Genomic DNA, 25,688 nt, shown 5'->3' on the forward strand with positions numbered 1-25,688 from the left:
GAGCAGGGATGGAAAAATACACCCAAAAACGTGATGCTCACCTTGGATCATGATAGAGAAATCACAGAGAGGCTGCTGCAAGATTTTATGTCATCATTTGCACAAGTTTAAAATTACTTTTGAATAGGTTCATTTACAACTATCATAGCTTTGAACATGAAAAGTCAATCATTTTTTTCGTTATCATTTTACATAAATAGATTTTTTTAAATTCACCGGCTTTGAAAAGTTACATTTTCATTCATTTCCATTAACAACGTGTCGTTCAATTAATATGACTCAGCTCAGCTTTCACACTAATTCAGCAAGTGTGTGAGTTCAATGCATAAAAGAAAATTGGTATTTATATTTGGAGCCCTGAAGCAGTGGGAAGACAAGACTGGCGGTGTGTCTCTTTGCAGCGTGCACAGCAGCGGGAGGGCTGCAGGTCGGTGACAGCAGACAGAGGAGGCGCAGCGACGAAGCTCTGCACTTTTCAGCAGCGATCGCTGTTGGTCTCTGGCTGCCTCAGCTGCAGTACTTCCGACCTTTAACACACGCACAAGACCGTTAGTGAGGATGGAGCCTTTCTTCTTTCAGGGAAGCGCTGTACCAAGGTAGAGGAAGTCCCTGATCAGGAAGTTCGTTTTCTCAGATGGTAGTCAGCTGGGAACGAAGGAGGCGCCTCTTCTCTGAGGGATCCACTATTTGTAATAATAGTTTAATTATGCCCGAGCTCAGCTTTGGATCCTGCGTGTTGCTGCTGCTGCTGCTGCGTCTGAATCGGGGTTCTTCTGTGCCTGTATTTGGAGTTATCTGAGCAGGCGGGTAACATCGCGTCCAGGTCAAATGACCGTCCAACGCTCGTGAACGTGATAAGAATTAACTGTGACATGGAAAAAACGGGACTCGACGGGATCCTTTATTGTTTCCTTATCAACTCAGCCTGTATAATTTGTGCCAATGGTAAGTGAAGTGACATGAAGGAAACATCGGAGATAGATTGGCATTAAAAAGCTCCTTCAGCTAAGCGCCACTTGCCCTGCTAATGCTGACACTAAGCAGCTTATCCTTCTCTAATAACATGAATAGATAAATAAAATGCTTTCACTTAAATAAAGCCAGGGGAGATTTTTGGATACCTCAGTAGAAACGTGTCAGACTATGAAAGGGATGTGATTTAAATAGGGGCAGATGAAAGACCAATCTGCAGAGGAGGGCATTACTCATTTAAAAACTTGCAAAATTGCCGTCTCACCTTTTTCTCTCTTCTACCCTTACACACCAAAGCTACATTTACTGAAGTCCCTAAAGATGTGAGTGTGGGGGAAGGAGATGATGTTGAAATGCCCTGCGCCTTTAAAGCTGTCAGCTCAGCACCCATGTCTTTGGAGATCCAGTGGTGGTACCTGAAGAAAGATATGTCTGAAGATGAGCTGCAGATCACTGCTCCGGCTAACAGAGCCAAGGTACTTATAGCCCCCACGCATATGTGTGTGTCTCTGTCTCTACCCTGCATCATCTGCACTACAATTTATTTTAACATCCTTTAAGCATTAACACTGACTATATTTGGGAATACTGCTAAAGCATTTCTCCACATTTCAGTAGCCATAAGCAGCACTTGTTGAACCATTTTAAAATCCACACATCACTCAGACTTTGGGCACTTGGTGATTGTCAACATTATCTGATAGGTCTGGTGTTTCAAGCCACCATCATGAGCGCATATGGAAATTCATTTCCCCTTCAGCCCATTACAACATGTAGCAGGGGGGAAAGAAAGCAGAAGAAAACACACCCAAGGGACAAAGAGAGAGGAGAGAGGAGAGAGGCTATCAGCGGTGTCTTTGAGACAAACAGCTCTGCTTGTGCCATTTCCTCTCTCTGAAACAAAATGAAGGAAAACTCGTGTTGTTGCCAAAATGTGCAGCTGACATTCAGTGAGATTTTCAAAACTGATAAAAGTATCTCTTTTTTTAGGATGTTTCAAGAGAAGCCACAAAAATAAGTGTAAGTACCCGCTTTACTGTCCCGTTGAAAGTGTTTTATTCCCTGGATTTGTTCTATGATATTCACACTTTAGAGAGAGCATGAAATTCTTTCTGGCACATGAAGATTGATCTGCGGCAGCACAAAAGTGAGGCTCAAAGATTCCTCTTGTGCACATTTAGTTTATGCTAAACTAGCAAATAATATGTTATATAGGAGTTAGTAACATGTGTCCTTATTAGAGATAATGAAGGCTTTATAAATCTTTTGTGTTGATGTGTTGCGCAACTAATGAAGAGTCACATTTTGGTGGTTAGTCATAAAACATGGAACTACAGGTCGATGAATAAAATGCATAATAAAAGCAGATGTTACTGAGGCATTGCCATTTTTTCCCATGATCTCTGTGCTTGACTTTCAGACTGTGCGTGTTCAGGGCAATGCCATCTCTCACAGCCTCAGCCTGTCCAAGGTGAAGAAAGAAGACGAGGGCGTGTATGAGTGCCGTGTTTCTGATCTGTGGGCTGATGAAAGTCAGGAATTTAATGTTCATGCTACACTGCATGTCACACTGGCTGACAGCATGGTGGCTGAAGAGGCTGTGTCACACATTCAGAACCGTGGATCACTGAGGAATACCATCACAGCTTTGGGAGGTGCCTCATCTTGGAGGGCCACCTCTGAGCCTCGCAAAAATTTTGCAGGAGGTCAAATGCCAGGGCTGGGGAAGCAGCGGGTGTCTCAAGAGTCTCAGCTTGGTCTCCTGTCTCCCTTCATATCCACCACCTCAGTGGCCAGGTCATCAGCTTCACCCCTGTCAGGAGACGCAGGCATCCTCAGGCAGCAGTATGGGGCTGGTGAGTGAATGCTGGAGGTGGGTGGAGATGAAACAGAGCTACAGTGACCCCCAGGTGTTCTACAATCTGAGATTAAATGGTGCAGTTTATCTCAGACTGAGGCTGCTGGTCTGTTTCGAGCTTCATCTGTCTTAATAAATTAAATAAAAGCAAATGTGCTGTTTACCTCGTAGCTATGTTTATCTACAGGTGCACTTCTATAGTTTACAATACTTTTTAACTTTTTGTTCTCATAACCCATTTATATGCAGTGTTGGGAAGGTTACTTTTAAAATGTATTCCATTACAGAATACAGAATACATGCCCCAAAATGTATTCTGTAACGTATTCCGTTACGTTACTCAATGACAGTAACGTATTCTGAATACTTTGGATTACTTAATATATTATCATGCTTTTTACAACAACGTGAATGTACTATTGCTGTGTGATTTATTACTATTACTGAAGGTCCGTGACTCCGAACTGTAGTAAAGGGACCTCTGACTAATACGGCGGGGTCCCTGTCGGCTCGTAGCCGAAAAATAGCTTTACTTTGTTGTGTGGGTCAACTTTTCTTGACAGAGAGAGGCGTTGAAAGGCTGCTCCAACGGAACTTATTGTTTTCGGAGGAAAACACGAACACGGTGTACAGTCGAGTCTTAATAGCTTACTTACAGCTGGGCTCGTCAGGCACTCTTCTTGGCTGCAGTGGTTATTATTATATTTACATGCTTCCAGCTCCCGTTTTTGCTCGATGACAACTCGTACCTTTCCACTCCCCTTTTTCTCCCTCCTCGCGCTCACAGACACATAACGAATATGGCAGTCCATTCTCCCTGCAACACGGACTACACTGCCCATGATGCTACATTCTTTAGAGCTATGCTTGTAGCATTCTGCCTGTTAGCTTAGCACAACAACAACAACAACAACGAAAAGGCGCTCTCTCACCCAGGAAACACACAGTTGCAGAGAGAGAGAGAGAGAGAGAGAGCGTGTCGCCCTGTAACCATGGCAACCGTAACGCTGCCGCCTGGAACAACAGAACGTAGCTGTCAAACAAAACCCAAACAGTCCTGACCCGCGACAAAATGAAACAGGAAAGTACCGCAGTGTAATCCGTTTATTTCAACAAAGTAACTGTATTCTGAATACCACCTTTTTAAACGGTAACTGTAACGGAATACAGTTACTCATATTTTGTATTTTAAATACGTAACGGCGGTACATGTATTCCATTACTCCCCAACACTGTTTATATGCCCATGGCAACACCTCTCATGCTTTTCAAATCTATTCTATTCAGACGAGCACATTTTTTGACGTCTCTACGCATGTCTAACACCTATTTTTAGTTAGAAGCTTGGCAGATGGTTAGCAAGGGATGGGAGGGGCGGAGAGTTGTAATCTGCCTCCCTGTAATTCATCTCCCTGCCCCAGTTTTGTTCGATGAAGCGTACTTGTGAATAATTAAAACTCATAGAAGTCTAGGCGCTCTGCTGATGTAGACTGCAGCTGGTCTGAATTGTATGCAGATCTCATGTATTGATTTGAAGTGCCTTTGCGTCGATGTGAATGTACTATGTTGGTAAATGATCAGTCTTTAGACAAAACGGTTAGGGTTAGGGTGTGTGCTTGTTCCTTTTAGGAAACTGTCACTCGTCAATATACCGTCATTCAGTGACTTCTCACAACGGAAGGGAGCAACATCTGATATATGTGTGTTATATTATTAGAAAGTATTTGAACAAAAAGAGAAAACTAGATTTCGTCTGAAATACATGGATGATAGCTGGATCTGGAGAACTTACTCTTTGATTATTTGCGAGAAAATCAGTTAAAGTGACTGTTTAGTGGAATCTTTTACAAATTCACCTGATAAAGAAGAAAGTAGCAGAAGCAGATATATGTCAAAACTTTCACATATCTGTTCAGACCCTCCTGTCACTATAAAACACACTGCTCCCAACAAACTGTAATAACTTCAGACATCTGGAAGTTTGTCATCCTTCAGTGCCTGGGTAGCTTGCAGTATGCCCCCAAAAGCAAAAAGCAAACAACGATGATCTAAGAAGTTGTGAGGTCAAGTGTCCACTGTTCATTTATGTAAGCAGCATCTGTTAGCTGTCTTCTAGATTATTACTGAAAGGATCCATAAAAGCTCCCAGCCACAAGCTTCCATTGCTGCTGTGAAAGCTTCTGACTATTTTAGACATTTCAGCTGTGTTATGGAAAAATTTTGGTGAAAACACTTGGCCGCTTTTCCTGGCTCATATCCATTTCTGTGAACAACCAAACATTATAAGTGGATGGTAACAGAGGTATTTATTATACTTGTATGTATTTAAATGCATGCTGTTAACACTCCTGCATACATCTGGGTGACTCAGCTGTTTAGTCTTGTTCATTTCCGATCTGTATCTGTTGTCTGGAGTTGACATCACTCAGAGTTGTGATCTGTGTCAGAAAAGGTTCTCCAGAGCTTGTCAGTGAGAGACCAGAGCAAGCAATAGAGCGTGATTACACGAGGGAAGCATTTCTCCTGACCTCAGAATGTGGGGAAGCTTTTTCTTTTTGCAATTTTGGCCTCGAAGAGTGCAGAGGCAGGTGAATCAGTGTGAAGCTGGGACATGAGCTTTGGAGCTGAAACTGTGATTCACAATCAGAAGGAAATTATGATTCAGCGGCTTATTGGGAGGGATAGAGGGTTATTGATTGCTATGCATGCTTTTTCCTAATATTTTGTTCGGAGCAAACGTTTCCATACAGGAGTTACACAATCACATTTGCTTCCTTCACTGTAAAGATTTGTTCTCTCACAACTTCATTTGCTTTCAAAAGCTGGATTTTTTCTGGTGTACTTCTGTTTTATTACTGCACGGTACTGACTTTTTGGACTTTTTAAAGCAAACTGGCCTTTCTTATAATCAGAACGAATCGAATAGACACATAAAAAATGTTCAAATACTGGGTAGTAAAAATATAATAATAAGATTCAAACAGTCCAGTGAATGTACTACTGCTGTGTGATTTATTACTATTACTGAAGAATACTCACCACACCAACACCAACTAGATGTTTAAATCTTAATATAAATGAGTAACAGTAGGTGGACATTAGGTAAGGCTGCACTTTTTGCAGCGATCTTGTATATAAAACAGGTCCGCGGCGCTGAACCATAGTAAAGGGACCTCTGGCTAATATGTCGGGTTCCGTGTTGGACTCGTAACCAAAAACTAGCTTTACTTTGTTGTCTGGGTCAACTTTGCTAGCGAGAGACAGACAGAGGTGTTGAAAGGCTGCTCCAACAGAACTTATTGTTTCAGAGGAAAACACGAACACAGTGTACAGACGAGTCTTAATAGCTTACTTACAACTGGGCTACACTGCCCATAAGGTTACATTCTTTAGGGCTATGCCTGTAACACTCTGCCTATTGCTTTCATATTAAATCATTTTTTGAACAATAATTTTTCATTATGCGGGCCGCAAGTAGGGGTGACATAGGCCGCTAGATTCAGACACACACATTAGAGCCTCTTAATGCGTGTTTTGTTTGGGTTTCCAATGACGTGGAATTATCAAAAATAGAGAGGGCATAGCCTAACATATGAAACAGGAAAAGACCGCTGTGTAATCCACTTATTTCAACAGAGTAACTGTATTCCGAATACCACCTTTTTAAATGGAAACTGTAACGGAATACAGTTACTCATATTTTGTATTTTAGATTTTGGGCGATCGTGGCTCAAGAGTTGGGAGTTCGCCTTGTAATCAGAAGGTTGCCGGTTTGAGCCCCGACTTGAACAGTCTCGGTCTTTGTGTCCTTGGGCAAGACACTTCACCCGTTGCCTACTGGTGGTGGTCAGAGGGCCCGGTGGCGCCAGTGTCCGGCAGCCTCGCCTCTGTCAGTGCGCCCCAGGGTGGCTGTGGCTACAATGTAGCTGCCATCACCAGTGTGTGAATGTGTGTGTGAATGGGTGGATGACTGGATGTGTAAAGCGCTTTGGGGTCCTTAGGGACTAGTAAAGCGCTATATAAATACAGGCCATTTACCATTTTAAATACGCAACGCCGGTACATGTATTCCATTACTCCCCAACACTGTCAAGGTCACATCTAAAACCTGCAGGTCACCAGCCCTTGAGGCCTGGAGTTGGACATCACTGATCTATTCCAAATCGAAGAGGATTCTGTAGTTTGCAGATGTTGCTGTAATTATGACTGAGCAAAATAATTTAGTTAAATATAAGCATACTTTTCATTTTCCAGACTCTGGAAGTTCAGGTTACGTTGTCCAGGACCTCTTAGTTTGCCCAAGTCTAACACTAGTATGGTGTTGGTGGTAAGGGGAATTTGGAGAAAGAGGACTATGTTACAATCATTAATGCTGTGGTTGATGACAGATGATTCAGTCATTGAAGAAGAAGATAAAAAGCGTTGTAGGATGATGAAATAACAAAGGACCAAGGTGGAGAAGGAAACTAGAACTGAGGCAAAGCAAAGGAGCAATATGAGTTAGAGTGTGAACAACTATCTGATCATTGATGTACATCCAAGAAAATGGAGATGAAACAGTAGCTGTGGCAACTGGCCCTTGTTGAAAAATTGAAAAACTGAGAGGTGATTTACACGTTCTTGAGTAAGCTGAGAACAAAAGCTGTAAAGGAAGCTGTCGTGTTAGCTGATGAGTATGTTCGCGCATACTCATACATCCAAGTCTTACATCACCAAGTGCAATGCAAAGTGTTAGATCCATGATTTAAAATATGCTGCCACTGGAGTCTAGAGCAGTGGAAACATGTTCTCTGGAGTGATGCCGCACACTTTTCCACCTGGGAATGCCGCTTTGCTCCTCTCAACAGACCCTACAATTTCCATTCCAAGATGCTCAAAAGGAATGCCGATGACAGGGAGAGGTTGGAGTGCAGCGCTGATGGAAATTTTAACAGATGCTATCTGACACTGTGGGCAACTTTTACAAAATGGAGACACATCTTTGCTCAGACCAGGCCAGTAAAAATGGCGTTTGATGCAAGATGTGGTCTTGGGCAGCGCACTCAGAATCTCAGAGTGGGTATTGACTTGCTTAGCCTGTGCTCTGGTAACGGCTACATGGCATTGCTGGATCTGATCGGACTCCAACAAATCAAAAAGCACAGGAAGGTCACGCCCATAAGGCAAACTGCTCATAACACACATATAAAGCAAATGCATCTGATCCTGAACCTTAATGAACCCAACTAACAAAACCTCAAACAAACATAAGACAAACTGACCTGCTGAAATGACACATGAACTTAAATACTGGCTTAGGTACACCATATGACACACAAGGGGAAGACAAATGGCTGCCATATAATCTACTAACACAAAATGATTAAACAAACTCCAAACACCCCCCAGGCACTGAAGCATTTGGTTTAGTCCAATGAGGCTTTCAGCAGTACTTCAGATCAATTAGCCCTCTGCCACACCTTTTACCAATCAGGGAGGAGAAGCCAAACCCCCAGGTTACTCAAACAAAGAAAGATGAATTAATATAACATAAAACAGAATTTTGACCATTGTTTCGTGTGGCCTCTTTCACTGCCACGTGACATGTGTACACTCCCTATGAACATTGTATGGTGTGATGAAAAAAATTAATTTAACCAAGAAATTATATTGGCTAATAAGTAAAACATATTTAAAGCAGTGACTGTTCAGTAAACTAAAGCGAAGCAAACTATTGGTGAGGTGTGACCGTTGGGCTGTATGTGTGGTCCAACTTGTGGACGATGGGCATGTCGGGGAAGTGGACCCCAGAGTCAGTATCCTCCTCCTGATAGTCGCCCTCTACTGGCTCCTGCTGGAGGGCAGGTGCTGGGAGGGGTTGCAGGAAGATGGGCCTGGCCTCACGCAGATAGGGGAGTGGATGCCACCCGAGGGCCAAGAAACTTCACCATTGCCTGTGAGGCATCCACTATCCCCACTTTGCCCACTTAGGCATGGTGGAAAGAGGAGAGCTGGCAGGGTAGGGAAGCCAGGTGAGTGGAAGTGGCCAGCAGCTCAGGTGCAATGTCAGGGTCCCCAGAACCTGCCAGCATGTGATGGGACAGGTGATGCAGGTAGAGGGATGAAATGAACACCAAATTGGTTAGACAAGCCTGGGTAGACATGGCCCCGTGTAGCCTAGCCAGCAGGGAGTCCGTAACCTTAGTTACAGGGAGTCAATGAGCAGGGAGTTCCTGCTAGGTGTTCTAGCTCTTTCTTGGCCTTCCCAGAAAACAACACACAAATAAACACTGACTGCACCGGCTTCAACAGATAAGCCATTAGTTTCTACATTACTGCTCGTGAACTTGCAAGACCGTGGGAACAGGGGGACGCCCGCGACATCAGAGAACTCACTGACCTCAGGCAGCCACTGCCAGGATCCGCTGTCTGTGTGAAATGTGTGACCATGGGCAATATGCCAGGGGAATGGCTGGCTCCAGGATCCCATGTGAGCACGAAGTGTGCAACCCGCAAGACCGCAAGACAAGGCACCAGCAACTAGAATCAGTGCAGCTTAGAGCTTTTTTTTCGGCTGCTGAGACAGGCTCCCCACCACAAAGGTAAATGGACACACACTGCTACTACACATTGAACTACACACCATACACACACTGTACATGCATGCACACTGCCAAGTGGAGATCAAACCTCAACATTGAAGTTTACCGAAAGCCCACACACACGGACCAGTACCTCCTTTTTGGCTCCCACCACCCTCTGGAACACAAACTTGGAGCAATCAGGAACCTGCAACACCAGGAAGAAAATGTTCCCTCTAAGCCAGAAGGGAAAACGAAGGAACACACACATGTGAAGTAAGCTCTTAAAATGTGGTTATCTCAATTGGGCTTTCATGAAAATAGCGAAGATGGGTAGGAAAGAAGGTTTCAATTAATTAGGGAGAAACAGAATGACAAATGGAACAACACTGTCATCCCTTATGTAGCAGGTTTATCAGAGGAACACAGCAGAGTCTTCTCCAAGGATCACATCTACATAATGCACGGCACAAAATATAAGAGCCACCTCGATGGGACAAGACTCCGCTGTACATGTCTGTCGAAAAGACAAAGGTCACTCTTTCAAGGATGCTGACGTTCACATCTTTTACAGAGAAGACAGATGGTTTGAAAGAGGAATGAAAGAGGCCATCTATGTTCACTGTGAATGATGATCCTTGAACAGAGGAGAATTTTCTGCCACCTATAATGCAGTTTTTCCCTTCCCAGGCACCTTAACCTCCTAGGACCTGGCGTCCACATATGTGCAGAGATGGGCAGTAACGCGTTACTTGATCAACAGTGCATCATATATCAGTGCGGGAGAGAGTATGAGCGTGCAGCGTTTAAAGTGTGGAAGTACTGACCTTACTTTGAGTTTGATTCCATAAAAAGTGACAAAAACATTAGTGTCCGCTGTGCGTGGGAAGAAAACTTCTTTTTACAGCGAAAAAACCCTAAACTTCCAAGCAAACACAGAGTAGCTACGACGTAATGGGAAACTCACAGAGAAACTCGCGGCTTCTTCCACTGACCGCGGCACACCTGCACCAGGGTAAACCTCCGCCTACCCTACTCCTGCTTTACAGGTGAAAATAGAGCAACAGCACCGCTGAGTCTGTGACTTTATTTATTTTCTGCTGTGTTTTACTTGCATCTATTTGAAAGAGTGAGTGTAAACACACACAAAAAAAATTATGTGCTGGAATGTGCAGGAAATAGGTTTAAATGTTAAACTAATTTCTTCCAGTCAGAGAATGTTGCAGATAATTAAATTTTTGCTTGATGCATAAAGTTAAAAGATTAAAACAAGTTTTAAAAAGAGACTTTTCCATTTGATTACATTTTGTATGATGGATTATGCAGAAAAAGTAGAATTGGGCTGAAAGATCTATCGCTTTATCACCTATTCAGGGTGTAAATCGTGTTTTTAAAAAGTAACGAAGTAACGAAGTAACTAATTACTTTTTTGGGGGAGTAATCGGTAATTAGTTACTGATTACTTTTTTCAAGTAACTTGACCAACACTGATCACTACTTAGAAATGACTGTCTGTTAGCATGGTTATGTTTTTTAAATATCAGTGTCACGGCTGCCGAGGCGAGCCGTGTGGATTTAGAAGGAGGACCCAAGATGCAGGCAGTGGATGAGATACCGGTGGTTTTATTTACAGAGGTGTAGTGGCAAACAAACAGTGGGGCATAACAAACAACTAAAGACACCTAAACAGGGAGAACTAAAAATAACAGACCTGGGAGCATATGACAACGGATGATGAATAGCAGAGAGACGCAGACGAGGAACAGGACACCGTGGAACACAGGGTAACAGACTGACACGGAGGAACACAGACGAACCGGCAACAGGCAGGAGAACACACAGGGCTTAAATACACACACCAGTAATCAGGGGATGAGAGACAGGAGGGCAACACAGCTGGGAGGAATCTGGGCTGACGGGACAGGGGAAACGTAAACTGATCACACTCACATACCTTCACAATAAAACAGGAAACTCAGACACATGGAACCAGACAAGACATTGAACTAAACAGACAGATTCACAAACAGATGGGGTGACACCATAGACAGAGACACAGACTCAAAGGCAGACCAAATATAACACACAGAACTCAAACAATAATAATCATCATCATAAACTAGAAAATGATAACTAAAAGCGCTGGGTCACCGACCCAGGACCATGACAATCAGTATATTGTGATTTATACTGATTTTTGTGTTAGAAAAGGGCTAACACCTCCCTCCATCAGGGTCATAGGGTACCTGGAGTACAGTGGCTACATTGGTACTCCTGAAGTAAGCTTACATAAGCCCTGATGAAGGCCATCAGAGTTGGCCTTCCTGAGGTGGAATTTTAAGGAACAGTCATGGGATGGAACTCTGGTAGTTCTTATGACATCACAGCTATTGCACAGTTACAGTGCAGGTTTAAATGTTACAACTGAAACATATTTATGACTTCAGCAACAAGCAGATACACACACAGCTGAACTAGGACATTTTCATAGAACAGTTTCTTTGAAAAAAAGGTGAGTTTTGGGGGAACTGCTTTATAAGTGACACTTACTTTTGATGCTGTAACTTTGATAGCTGATGGTAAATATTTACAGTGAGATTTTTGAGCATGCCCTCAGAATCAATCAGAATAATTTCTTCAACATTCGTTTTGAAATTGATGACAGCAACTCTGATGATGGACATGATGACAGCAACTCTGATGATGGAAATGACCACAATAACAGAGATACTGAAAATGACCACAATTATTGCAATTATAATAATGATGATCAAAATGCTGACAGCAGCAACGATGAAGAGGAACGCAATGAAGCTCATCAAGATGAAAGTGACCTTGCTGCTGCTGAGGTTGACTATGAAGTCAACCCGGATGAAGGAGAAGCAGCGGAGGATCTGCTTCCTGGAGGATTTAGGAGACAGTTTAGAGAGGAAGACAGTGATGATGAGAAAAGTAATGCAAGCAAACAGTTCCACTGGTGGGATGAATTTGCTGACAGCGACTCTGAAGAACAAGACTCCCGACTTGAAGGCATTAAAGAAAGCGATGAGGGTGATGAAGATGAGAGGTGAATCCAAAAGTGACATGCCAACCGTCACTCAGAGTGACTGAATGGAACCTCTTTAATAAAAATGCATCTTCTACTCAGTTGTCTTTTGATTAAATGCGAGCACTGCAACACTCTTGTTTTTAAAAAGATATAAAACTGCTTTTGTAAAACCAAATTACTCTTGCAGAATAGACGTACCAAGGTATGGTAGTATTCTGATATTTAAACACAATCAATGTGCCATCCTACAAAAACAACTTTACAACTTTTTTTGATAAAATCAAGGACTCAGCGGGCCTGTTGCTCTATTTTCACCTGTATAGCAGGCGGATGTTTGCCCTGGTGCAGGTGTGCCGCAGCGGTCAGTGGAAGAATCCGTGAGTTTGTCTGTGAATTTCCCATTACGTCGTAGCGTCCTGGGTGCTTGCTAGTGATGTGTGATACCACTGATTTCCTTTCTCTCCCTCCCTCGCTCACAGACACATAACGGGTGCGATACCACTGATTTCCTTTCCGATCCGATACCAAGTAATATTCAGGGTGGTATCGACGATACTGATCCGATACCGATACTTTGTACAAAAACGGATTTTATTTATTGTATCTTAAATTATAGCGTCATAATGATTACAGGACATCAGATTACTTGTTCTTATCACGTAACAATACAGAGTTCATCATATAGAAATAAAAAACCTGAAATTGTGGCTATTTGAACACGTTGCCTGCCTGCAGCACTAAAGGACTCCGTGAGAGACTCTCACCCTAGCACCACCTGTCCCTGTCCTCTTCAGTCTCAACATACGCTCGTCATATTCTGTGATATGAGTTACTCTGAGATGTGTGACAAGGTTAGTGATGTTGCCACAACCATACATGCCATGTGTTTTACTTGCATCTATTTGAAAGAGTGAGTGTAAACACACACAAAAAAAATTATGTGCTGGAATGTGCAGGAAATAGGTTTAAATGTTAAACTAATTTCTTCCAGTCAGAGAATGTTGCAGATAATTAAATTTTTGCTTGATGCATAAAGTTAAAAGATTAAAACAAGTTTTAAAAAGAGACTTTTCCATTTGATTACATTTTGTATGATGGATTATGCAGAAAAAGTAGAATTGGGCTGACAGATCTATCGCTTTATCACCTATTCAGGGTGTAAATCGTGTTTTTAAAAAGTAACGAAGTAACGAAGTAACTAATTACTTTTTTGGGGGAGTAATCGGTAATTAGTTACTGATTACTTTTTTCAAGTAACTTGACCAACACTGATCACTACTTAGAAATGACTGTCTGTTAGCATGGTTATGTTTTTTAAATATCAGTGTCACGGCTGCCGAGGCGAGCCGTGTGGATTTAGAAGGAGGACCCAAGATGCAGGCAGTGGATGAGATACCGGTGGTTTTATTTACAGAGGTGTAGTGGCAAACAAACAGTGGGGCATAACAAACAACTAAAGACACCTAAACAGGGAGAACTAAAAATAACAGACCTGGGAGCATATGACAACGGATGATGAATAGCAGAGAGACGCAGACGAGGAACAGGACACCGTGGAACACAGGGTAACAGACTGACACAGAGTTACACAGACGAACCGGCAACAGGCAGGAGAACACACAGGGCTTAAATACACACACCAGTAATCAGGGGATGAGAGACAGGAGGGCAACACAGCTGGGAGGAATCTGGGCTGACGGGACAGGGGAAACGTAAACTGATCACACTCACATACCTTCACAATAAAACAGGAAACTCAGACACATGGAACCAGACAAGACATTGAACTAAACAGACAGATTCACAAACAGATGGGGTGACACCATAGACAGAGACACAGACTCAAAGGCAGACCAAATATAACACACAGAACTCAAACAATAATAATCATCATCATAAACTAGAAAATGATAACTAAAAGCGCTGGGTCACCGACCCAGGACCATGACAATCAGTATATTGTGATTTATACTGATTTTTGTGTTAGAAAAGGGCTAACACCTCCCTCCATCAGGGTCATAGGGTACCGATACTTTGTACAAAAACGGATTTTATTTATTGTATCTTAAATTATAGCGTCATAATGATTACAGGACATGCCAACCCTCCTGATTTTTCCGGGAGAATACCAAATTTCAGTGCCCCTCCTGAAATTCTCCCGGAGCCACCATTCTCCCGAATTTCTCCTGAATTTCCACCTGGACAACAAAAGTGAAAAACCATATTGCAGAATTCATAGCCAATTCCAGTCTCCAACAATGGCGGCAGCGACTTAGTTTTAATATCACTCTTATTTCTCTTTCTGGGTCGCAAAAAACTTTTAACATGTTGTCAGGTGAGAATGTAGCTGTGTGAACTTCAAATATCTGAGCCGACACATCGTCTTCAAACCCCCGCGGTCGTTAAACATGATATATAAGTCACTTTGATAACCTAAAAATGTTCTTGTTTGGCTTTTTCAGTGTTTTATTTGTTCGTGAGTAAATCGGTTTGGCTGAGATTAAACTTATTAGATTAGATTAAATAAAATTTAACTTTATTAATCCCTCGGGAGGGTTCCTCCGGGGTTTTCACACAGCTGAATAAATGACAAACAGAAAACTGATTAAACAAAGTGTGAGACGGTCGAGAGTTTACGTCAGTGCCCGGTTATATTTTAGATAGCAAGGAGCAGACGGCAGAGTTTCAGTCCGCCGAGGGAGCTCGTGCCGTACTACCCGGCTTTCTTTAGACCACGAAGGCCGGTCCTCAGATGGAAGCAGCCTCTGAATTTGGACACCCGCGCTGTTTCCGGGCCGACCAATAATAACGGTGATTTAATGTATTTTATCCGATAAATAAACACTGTAAATTTATTTATCCCCCCCCCCCCAACAGCCCCTCTGAATGTCTCCCTAATTCTGAGGTGTCAAGGTTGGCATGTATGACCACAACACCTCACTTTTTTGCCACATGTATCGCAAACCACGTCTCAGCTGTTTGTGGAGGTAAAACAAGTCCACACATGACTCAACTACGCTCAGCCATTGTTGTGAGTGCGCACGCCAAGGGGCTGTGAGACATTTATACAGACGTATTTCACACAGTTCCTTATGAAAGGCGGAAGAGGAAGTAGTTCCTTTGAATGTAGACAATCCGAATGATATAGTTTCTTTCCACTGTGTTCCTGTTAATGATGAACTACAAATTTACCCTAAATTACTAAAATATTGATATTTTAATGTGAGAATCGATTCTAGAACATAAATGATTGGTATTGGAGGAATCGATATTTCAGGATCAATCCGCACATCACTAGTGCTTGCTCGGAAGTTAAGGGTTTTTTCGCTGTAAAAATAAGTTTTCTTTCCACGGACTTTAGGAGGAACTGGAAACCTGCAACCACTGTTTCAATCCAGGGGGTCGATGTTGACATTGTGGAGGGCTAGAATAGAATAGAATAGAATAGAATTCAACTTTATTGTCATTGCACATGCACAGGTACAGGGCAACGAAATGCAGTTTGCATCCATCCAGAAGTGCTTTAGTGATATAGATATATTACAATATATATTAGCAATAATATAGATATGTGAGTATATTACAGAAATGGGTCTATTATGGTATGTTATAATGTACACGGTATGAAGTATGTTGTGAATATTCTATAACTATAAGTATGTACAGGCTGTAGTGAGTACAAGCTATGTACAGGATATGAACAGGATATAAATATGAAAAACTATACAGAATATGAAATGAAATAAATAACTTTACAGAATCTGGGATATACAGCTATACAGAAATGGGAACTATGCAAGTTGTAAACAGTTGTAGGATTAAAGATTATCGAATGTACAGAATGATTATTTACACAGAGCTATACAGTAGTGCAGTTAAGATAAGTGAGGGTGTAGATAGTTTCTACAGAGGCTATATAAAGTGCTAGTGGTTGTGAGTGGTGGTTCAGTCCATGTTATTATTGTGTGTTTGAGGGTACAGTTGTCCATTGTGGGTGTGTGTATGTTCAGTCCATGAGTTAACGTGGGTCAGATGTCAGGAGGCAGAGTTCAGGAGTCTGACAGCTGTGGGGAAGAAGCTGTTCCGGTACCTGGTGGTCTTAGTCCGGAGGCTCCTGTGGCGCCTCCCAGAGGGCAGGAGGGTGAAGAGTCCATGTGATGGGTGACTGGAGTCTTTGATGATTTTCCCAGCCCTTTTCAGACACCGCTTCCTGTAGATGTCTTTTATGGCAGGAAGTGGTGCTCCGGCGATGCGCTGGGCAGTTTTCATGACCCTCTGCAACGCCTTCCGGTCCGAGGCAGAGCAGTTCCCGTACCAGACTGTTATACAGTTGGTCAGGATGCTCTCGATGGTGCAGCGATAGAAGTTCACCAGGATGTCTGAGGACAGGTGGTTCTTCCTCAGAGTCCTCAAGAAGAAGAGGCGCTGGTGAGCCTTCTTGACCAGCTTGGAGCAGTTGGTCGTCCAGGTGAGATCCTCGGAGATGTGGACTCCCAGGAACTTGAAGCTGCTCACACGCTCCACAGCCGTCCCCTTAATGTGGATGGGTGGATGTGGGTCAGCATTCCTCCTGTAGTCCACGATGAGCTCCTTGGTCTTCTCTGTGTTAAGCAGCAGGTTGTTTGTGTCGCACCACTCAGCCAGACGATCCACCTCCTCCCTGTAGGCGGCCTCATCGTTGTCACTGATGAGGCCAATCACCGTGGTGTCATCTGCAAACTTAATGATGGTGTTGGAACCATCAGCAGGTCTGCAGTCGTGGGTGAAGAGGGAGTAGAGGAAAGGGCTCATCACACAGCCTTGTGGTACACCGGTGTTCATTGTGATGGTAGATGAGCAGCGGTTATCCAGCCGGACATGTTGGGGGCGGTTGGTCAGGAAGTCCAGTAACCATTTGCAGATGAGGGAACTGATACCCAGGTCTGTCAGTTTCCTGATGAGTTGTGAGGGGTGGATTGTATTGAATGCTGAACTGAAGTCTATAAACAGCATTCTGGCGTAGGTGTTGTTGTTGTCCAGGTGTGAGAGGACAGAGTGCATTGCGATGGAGACTGCATCCTCTGTGCTCCTGTTCCGGCGGTATGCGAATTGGTGGGGGTCCAGGGTGGGGGGGAGACAGGATTTGAAGTGTGCTAGGACCAGTCGCTCTAAGCACTTAGTGATGATGGGGGTGAGTGCTACTGGGCGGTAGTCATTGAGGCAAGATGGGTTGGAGCTTTTGGGTATCGGGACGATGGAGGTGGATTTGAAGCAGGCCGGTACCACAGCGTGGGCCAAGGACAGATTGAATATGTCTGTGAGCACTCCTGCAAGCTCCCCAGAACACGCTCTGAGAACACGCCCGGGGATGCCATCAGGGCCTGCAGCCTTGTGGACATTGATCCTGCTCAGCACCGCTCCTACATCGGTGGGGGAGAGAGTCATAGGTTGGTGGTCTGGCGTCATGTCTGCTTTGGTTGTGGTTGTGGGGTTCCCTCGCTCAAAACGAGCATAAAAGTTGTTGAGCTCATTGAGGAAGGAGACATCAGAGGATGCGGGGGAGGGTTTGGTGGTCCTGTAGTCTGTGATGGTCTGGAGTCCTTGCCACATGCGTCGGGGGTTGGAGTTGGAGAAGTGTTCTTCTACCTTCTTTTTGTAATGGTGTTTGGCTTTTTTGATGCCCTTCTTTAGATTAGCCCTGGCTGTACTGTAGGCGTGTGCATCTCCTGACCTAAAGGCAGTGTTGCGGGCCTTCAGGAGGAGACGAACATCCCGGTTCATCCAAGGCTTCTGGTTGGGGTACATGGTGATCCGTTTCTGGGTGGTGACACTGTCTGTGGTTTTGGAGATGTAATCCAGTACAGATGAGGCGTACTGGTCCAGGTCTGTGTGGGTGAACATATTCCAGTCTGTGTTTTTAAATCTGTCCTGGAGCACTGCGTCTGTCCCCTCTGGCCACACTTTAATTGTCCTCACAGCAGGTTTCACACGTTGGATGAGTGGTGAATACCGAGGTGTGAGGAACAGGGAGAGATGGTCCGATTGTCCAATGTGGGGGAGGGGTGTGGCTTTGTAGGCTCCAGCCAGGTTGGAATACACATGGTCTAAAGTCTTGTCTCCTCTGGTGTGGCAGGAGACATGTTGGTGGAATCTGGGGAGGACTGTCTTTAAGTTGGTGTGGTTGAAGTCGCCAGCAACAATAAAAGCAGCCTCGGGGTGTTTATTCTGGTGTTTGTTAATGGCTGCAGAAAGTTCTTTCATGGCCAACCTAGCATTAGCGTCGGGGGGTATATACACGGCAGTGAGTATGATCGAAGTGAATTCTCTGGGGAGATAATAAGGTCTGCATTTGACCATTAAAAACTCCGCATTAGGTGAGCAGTGACTCTCAGTAGTAGTGGAGTTCATGCACCAAGCATTGTTAATATAAATGCACAAACCTCCACCTCTGGTCTTGCCGGAGTCATCTGCTAGCCTGTCGGCTCGGTGTGTGTGGCGTCCTGCTAACTCGATAGCATTGTCCGGGCAGCTGTTGTTCAGCCATGTTTCGGTGAAAAACATGACATTTGAGTCCATAATCCGTCTGTTGTTAGTGATGGAGAGCCGTATCTCATCCATTTTGTTTGCCAGAGAACGGACATTGGCGAGAAAAATACTGGGTAAAGGCAGCCGGTGTGGTGTTAGCTTTAGCTTAGCCCGTAGCCCTCCGCGCCTACCTCGCCTTTGCCTCAGAGTAGACATAGACAATAAACTGGACTGGGTTCAAAACACCACTGCGCTGTACAGGAAGGGCCAGAAATGTCTCTATTTTCTGAGGTGGCTGAAGTCTTTTAACATCTGTCGGTCAATGCTCAGGACATTCTATGAGTCTGTGTGGTGAATGCCATCCTCTATGCCATAGGTGTCAAACTCTGGCCCGCGGGCCAAATTTGGCCCACAGCCTAATTACATTTGGCCCGCAAAGCCATAACAAATTACTATTAGAGCTGGCCTACTGGTATTATACAGTTAATATATATATATATATATATATATATATATATATATATATATATATATATATATATATATATAACTACACGCCTTTGGAACAGAGGATCGCAAGTTCGATTCCTGCCTGGGGCGTCTGTATCCAGTAAGGGTCCTAAGGCTAGACCCCCTATGCTAAGCAAGCCTACCGCAGACATGAGCGAGACAGATAAATATGAAGGCATGCCGGCTCGGACGTCGCCCGGATCAACAAGGTCCGCGTCAGGTGTTGAGGAACCAGGGCACCCTGACGAAAAGTGGGCTACTGGAACAAGAAGGCATCGGTGGGCAAGGGACGAAAACAGGGCGTTGTTGGAATGCTACTACGCAAGTAACCCCGGCGGAAGGGGCTACATGAATAGGATGAGGGACCTATGGATTCTTCGATACCCAACATCCACAATGACGGCGAAACAACTAGTAGCTCAGTGTTCCAACATTCGAAAGAAGGGACTGCTCTCACAGCTAGAGATTGACGAGGTACAACACAAATGCTACGGCAAGGAGGAGTCAGGACGCCAGGTCAGGGGGGAGATATCATCACCCCCACCCGAGATTGGGTACATAGCCCCAAGTGCGATAGGAGAAGGATCGTTGAGTGCGAGAGGAACTGACCTGAAAAATAGGATCATGGCCAAGCTTGAAACCTGGATCCCCCGTAGCTGGTTACCAAGATTACGTGAAGTACCCTCAGAAGGTCTGCTAGATGATGTTAATGCAGCACTACGGGCAATACCTACAACCACGATTACCGACACTAACAAGCTGATCTACAATACGGCAGCAGTGATCAGTGAGATGCTTGGCTACAAGTTGAACAGCCACAAGGGGCAGTACCCTCCATGGAGAAGGAGGCTAGAGGGCAAGATCAAAGTAGCACGGAGGGAGGTTAGCCAACTAACGGAGTTGCAGAAAGGTGCGACAAAGAAGGTGCCTAAGAAATACAGCAAGTTGTCCATACCTGAGGCCTTGGAAACTGCCAAGCAAAGACTCACAGCCTTGGCCAGCCGCTTGAGGAGGTACACCAGAGAGATAGAAGGCAGGAGAATAAACCAGCTGTTCTCCACAGAACCAGCAAAGGTGTACTCTCAGTGGCAAGGGAACAATAAGAGAACAGCACCACCAAGGCTGGAGACGGAGCAATACTGGAAGAGCATATGGGAGAAGGATGCAACCCATAACGGCAATGCTCAGTGGCTAGAGGATCTGAGGGCAGACCACAGCGACCTCCCTGAACAGGGTCCAGTAACCATCACAGTGGCAGATATCCAAGAAAGGGTCTCCAGTATGAAGAGTTGGACAGCACCAGGGCCCGACATGGTTCACGCCTACTGGCTGAAGAAGCTGACTGCACTCCACGAGCGTCTGGCAGCACAAATGAACCAGCTGCTAGTTAACGAAAGACACCCGGAATGGCTAACTGAAGGCCGGACGGTCCTGATCCCCAAGGACCCCAAGAAGGGACCGGTCCCCTCCAACTACCGACCAATAACCTGCCTCAGTACTACATGGAAGCTCCTGTCAGGCATCATATCGGCTAAGATGAACAGGCACATGGGTCAATACATGAGCGGGACACAGAAAGGAATTGGCAAGAATACCAGAGGTGCAAAACACCAGCTACTGGTAGACAGAACAATCAGCCGAGACTGCAAGACCAGACTGACCAACCTGTGCACTGCCTGGATTGATTACAAGAAGGCCTATGACTCAATGCCCCACAGCTGGATACTGGAATGCCTAGAATTGTACAAGATCAATGGGACCCTAAGAGCCTTCATCAGGAACTCAATGGGGATGTGGCGTACAACACTAGAGGCCAACTCCAAGCCCATAGCACAAGTTACCATCAAGTGCGGGATCTACCAAGGAGATGCTCTGTCCCCACTGCTGTTCTGCATAGGCCTGAACCCCCTCAGTGAGATCATTAACAAGACTGGCTACGGATACCGACTACGGAACGGAGCAGTTGTCAGCCACCTCCTGTACATGGATGACATCAAGCTGTATGCCAAGAGTGAACGAGACATCGATTCACTGATCCACACTACCAGGCTATACAGCAATGACATTGGAATGTCGTTCGGACTGGAGAAGTGTAGTCGGATGGTAACAAAGAGAGGGAAGGTAGTCAGAACTGAGGGGATTGAACTACCAGAAGGCAACATTGCAGACATAGAGGACAGTTACAAGTACCTGGGGATCCCGCAGGCAAATGGGAACCATGAAGAGGCCGCTAGAAAGGCTGCAACCACCAAGTACCTGCAGAGGGTCAGGCAAGTCCTGAGGAGTCAGCTGAATGGTAAGAACAAGATCCGGGCCATCAACACATACGCCCTGCCCGTGATCAGGTACCCTGCTGGGGTAATAAGCTGGCCAAAGGAGGAGATAGAAGCCACTGACATAAAGACAAGAAAGCTCCTGACCATGCATGGAGGATTTCACCCCAAGTCCAGCACCCTGAGGCTGTACGCTAAGCGGAAGGAAGGGGGCCGGGGACTGGTGAGTGTCAGCACCACAGTCCAGGATGAGACAAGGAACATCCAAGAATACATTGGGAAGATGGCCCCAACTGACCGAGTGCTCAGTGAATACCTCAGGCAGCAGAAACCCAAGAAAGAGGAGGGAGACGAGGAACCATCATGGAAGGACAGGCCCTGCACGGTATGTACCACCGGCAGATAGAGGAGGTGGCTGATATCCAGAAATCCTACCAGTGGCTGGACAAAGCTGGACTGAAAGACAGCACAGAGGCACTAATCATGGCAGCACAAGAACAAGCTCTGAGTACAAGATCCATAGAGGCTGGGGTCTATCACACCAGGCAAGACCCCAGGTGCAGGCTGTGTAAAGATGCCCCAGAGACTATCCAGCACATAACAGCAGGGTGCAAGATGCTAGCAGGCAAGGCATACATGGAACGCCATAACCAAGTGGCCGGCATAGTGTACAGGAACATCTGTGCCGAGTATAACCTAGAAGTCCCGAGGTCAAAATGGGAGATGCCCCCAAGGGTGGTGGAGAATGACCGAGCTAAGATCCTGTGGGACTTCCAGATACAGACGGACAAAATGGTGGTGGCTAACCAACCGGACATAGTGGTGGTAGACAAACAGAAGAAGACGGCCGTAGTGATCGATGTAGCGGTTCCGAATGACAGCAATATCAGGAAGAAGGAACACGAGAAGCTCGAGAAATACCAAGGGCTCAGAGAAGAGCTCGAGAGGATGTGGAGGGTGAAGGTAACGGTGGTCCCCGTGGTAATCGGAGCACTAGGTGCGGTGACTCCCAAGCTAGGCGAGTGGCTCCAGCAGATCCCGGGAATAACATCGGAGATCTCTGTCCAGAAGAGCGCAGTCCTGGGAACAGCTAAGATACTGCGCAGGACCCTCAAGCTCCCAGGCCTCTGGTAGAGGACCCGAGCTTGAAGGATAAACCGCCCGCAGGGGCGTGCTGGGTGTTTTTTTTTATATATATATATACGCTATATACCACTACGCTATCCAGCTGATATATATATCAGCTGGATAGCGTAGTGGTTAGACTACACGCCTTTGGAGCAGAGGGTCGCAAGTTCGATTCCTGCCTGGGGCATCTGTATCCAGTAAGGGTCCTAAGGCCTAAGGCAGACATGAGCGAGACAGATAAATATGAAGGCATGCCGGCTCGGACGTCGCCCGGATCAACAAGGTCCGCGTCAGGTGTTGAGGAACCAGGGCACCCTGACGACAAGTGGGCTACTGGAACAAGAAGGCATCGGTGGGCAAGAGACGAAAACAGGGCGTTGTTGGAATGCTACTACGCAAGTAACCCTGGCGGAAGGGGCTACATGAATAGGTTGAGGGACCTATGGATTCTTCGATACCCAACATGCACAATGACAGCGAAACAACTAGTAGCTCAGTGTTCCAACATTCGAAAGAAGGGACTGCTATCACAGCTAGAGATTGACGAGGTACAACATAAATGCTACGGCAAGGAGGAGTCAGGAGGGGGGAGATATCATCACCCCAACCCGAGATTGGGTACATAGCCCCAAGTGCGATAGGAGAAGGATCGTTGAGTGCGAGAGGAACTGACCTGAGAAATAGGATCATGGCCAAGCTTGAAACCTGGATCCCCTGTAGCCGGTTACCAAGATTACGTGAAGTACCCTCAGAAGGTCTGCTAGATGATGTTAATGCAGCACTACGGACAATACCTACAACCACGATTACCGACACTAACAAGCTACAAGGGGCAGTACCCTCCATGGAGAAGGAGGCTAGAGGGCAAGATCAAAGTAGCACGGAAGGAGGTTAGCCAACTAACGGAGTTGCAGAAAGGTGCGGCAAAGAAGGTGCATAAGAAATACAGCAAACTGTCCATACCTGAGGCCTTGGAAACTGCCAAACAAAGACTCACAGCCTTGGCCAGCCGCTTGAGGAGGTACACCAGAGAGATAGAAGGCAGGAGAATAAACCAGCTGTTCTCCACAGAACCAGCAAAGGTGTACTCTCAGTGGCAAGGGAACAATAAGAGAACAACACCACCAAGGCTGGAGACGGAGCAATACTGGAAGAGCATATGGGAGAAGGATGCAACCCATAACGGCAATGCTCAGTGGCTAGTGGATCTGAGGGCAGACCACAGCGACCTCCCTGAACAGGGTCCAGTAACCATCACAGTGGGAACAATAAGAGAACAACACCACCAAGGCTGGAGACGGAGCAATACTGGAAGAGCATATGGGAGAAGGATGCAACCCATAACGGCAATGCTCAGTGGCTAGTGGATCTGAGGGCAGACCACAGCGACCTCCCTGAACAGGGTCCAGTAACCATCACAGTGGCAGATATCCAAGAAAGGGTCTCCAGTATGAAGAGTTGGACAGCACCAGGGCCCAACATGGTCCACGCCTACTGGCTGAAGAAGCTGACTGCACTCCACGAGCGTCTGGCAGCACAAATGAACCAGCTGCTAGTTGACGAGAGACACCCGGAATGGCTAACTGAAGGCCGGACGGTCCTGATCCCCAAGGACCCCAAGAAGGGACCGGTCCCCTCCAACTACCGACCAATAACCTGCCTCAGCACCACGTGGAAGCTCCTGTCAGGCATCATATCGGCTAAGATGAACAGGCACATGGGTCAATACATGAGTGGGGCACAGAAAGGGATTGGCAAGAATACCAGAGGCGCAAAACACCAGCTACTGGTAGACAGAACAGTCAGCCGAGACTGCAAGACCAGACTGACCAACCTGTGCACTGCCTGGATTGATTACAAGAAGGCCTATGACTCAATGCCCCACACCTGGATCCTGGAATGCTTAGAATTGTACAAGATCAACAGGACCCTAAGAGCCTTCATCAGGAACTCAATGGGGATGTGGCGTACAACACTAGAGGCCAACTCCAAGCCCATAGGACAAGTCACCATCAAGTGCGGGATCTACCAAGGAGATGCTCTGTCCCCACTGCTGTTCTGCATAGGCCTGAACCCCCTCAGTGAGATCATTAACAAGACTGGCTACGGATACCGACTACGGAACGGAGCAGTTGTCAGCCACCTCCTGTACATGGATGACATCAAGCTGTATGCCAAGAGTGAACGAGACATCGATTCCCTGATCCACACTACCAGGCTATACAGCAATGACATTGGAATGTCGTTTGGACTGGAGAAGTGTAGTCGAATGGTAACAAAGAGAGGGAAGGTAGTCAGAACTGAGGGGATTGAACTACCAGAAGGCAACATTGCAGACATAGAGGACAGTTACAAGTACCTGGGGATCCCGCAGGCGAATGGGAACCATGAAGAGGCCGCTAGAATGGCTGCAACCACCAAGTACCTGCAGAGGGTCAGGCAAGTCCTGAGGAGTCAGATGAATGGTAAGAACAAGATCCGGGCCATCAACACCTACGCCCTGCCCGTGATCAGGTACCCTGCTGGGGTAATAGGCTGGCCAAAGGAGGAGATAGAAGCCACTGACATAAAGACAAGAAAGATCCAAGAAAGAACAAGCTCTGAGCACAAGATCCATAGAGGCTGGGGTCTATCACACCAGGCAAGACCCCAGGTGCAGGCTGTGTAAAGATGCCCCAGAGACAATCCAGCACATAACAGCAGGGTGCAAGATGCTAGCAGGCAAGGCATACATGGAACGCCATAACCAAGTGGCCGGCATAGTGTACAGGAACATCTGTGCCGAGTATAACCTGGAAGTCCCGAGGTCAAAATGGGGGATGCCCCCAAGGGTG

At 45.7% G+C, this 25,688-nt stretch overlaps 1 protein-coding gene across 2 annotated transcripts in view; it reads left to right on the forward strand.

Annotated features, from left to right (window-relative positions):
• Positions 1-382: 382 nt before the first annotated feature.
• vstm2b (V-set and transmembrane domain containing 2B) overlaps positions 383-25,688 on the forward strand; it is a 32,107-nt gene continuing 6,801 nt past the window's right edge. Inside the window, exons 1-4 of one of the 2 annotated variants that reach the window (XM_080291144.1) lie at positions 383-945; positions 1,270-1,448; positions 1,963-1,992; positions 2,393-2,845. In XM_080291144.1, the coding sequence (XP_080147270.1) occupies positions 873-945; positions 1,270-1,448; positions 1,963-1,992; positions 2,393-2,836 (726 nt within the window). In that variant the 5' untranslated portion in view covers positions 383-872 and the 3' untranslated portion in view covers positions 2,837-2,845. The remainder of the gene's footprint in view (positions 946-1,269; positions 1,449-1,962; positions 1,993-2,392; positions 2,846-25,688) is intronic. The other variant, XM_026159397.2, reaches the window with a different exon arrangement.

This window comes from Astatotilapia calliptera, chromosome 1 (genome assembly GCF_964374335.1).
Source record: "Astatotilapia calliptera chromosome 1, fAstCal68.1, whole genome shotgun sequence".
NCBI classification, from domain to species: domain Eukaryota; kingdom Metazoa; phylum Chordata; class Actinopteri; order Cichliformes; family Cichlidae; genus Astatotilapia; species Astatotilapia calliptera.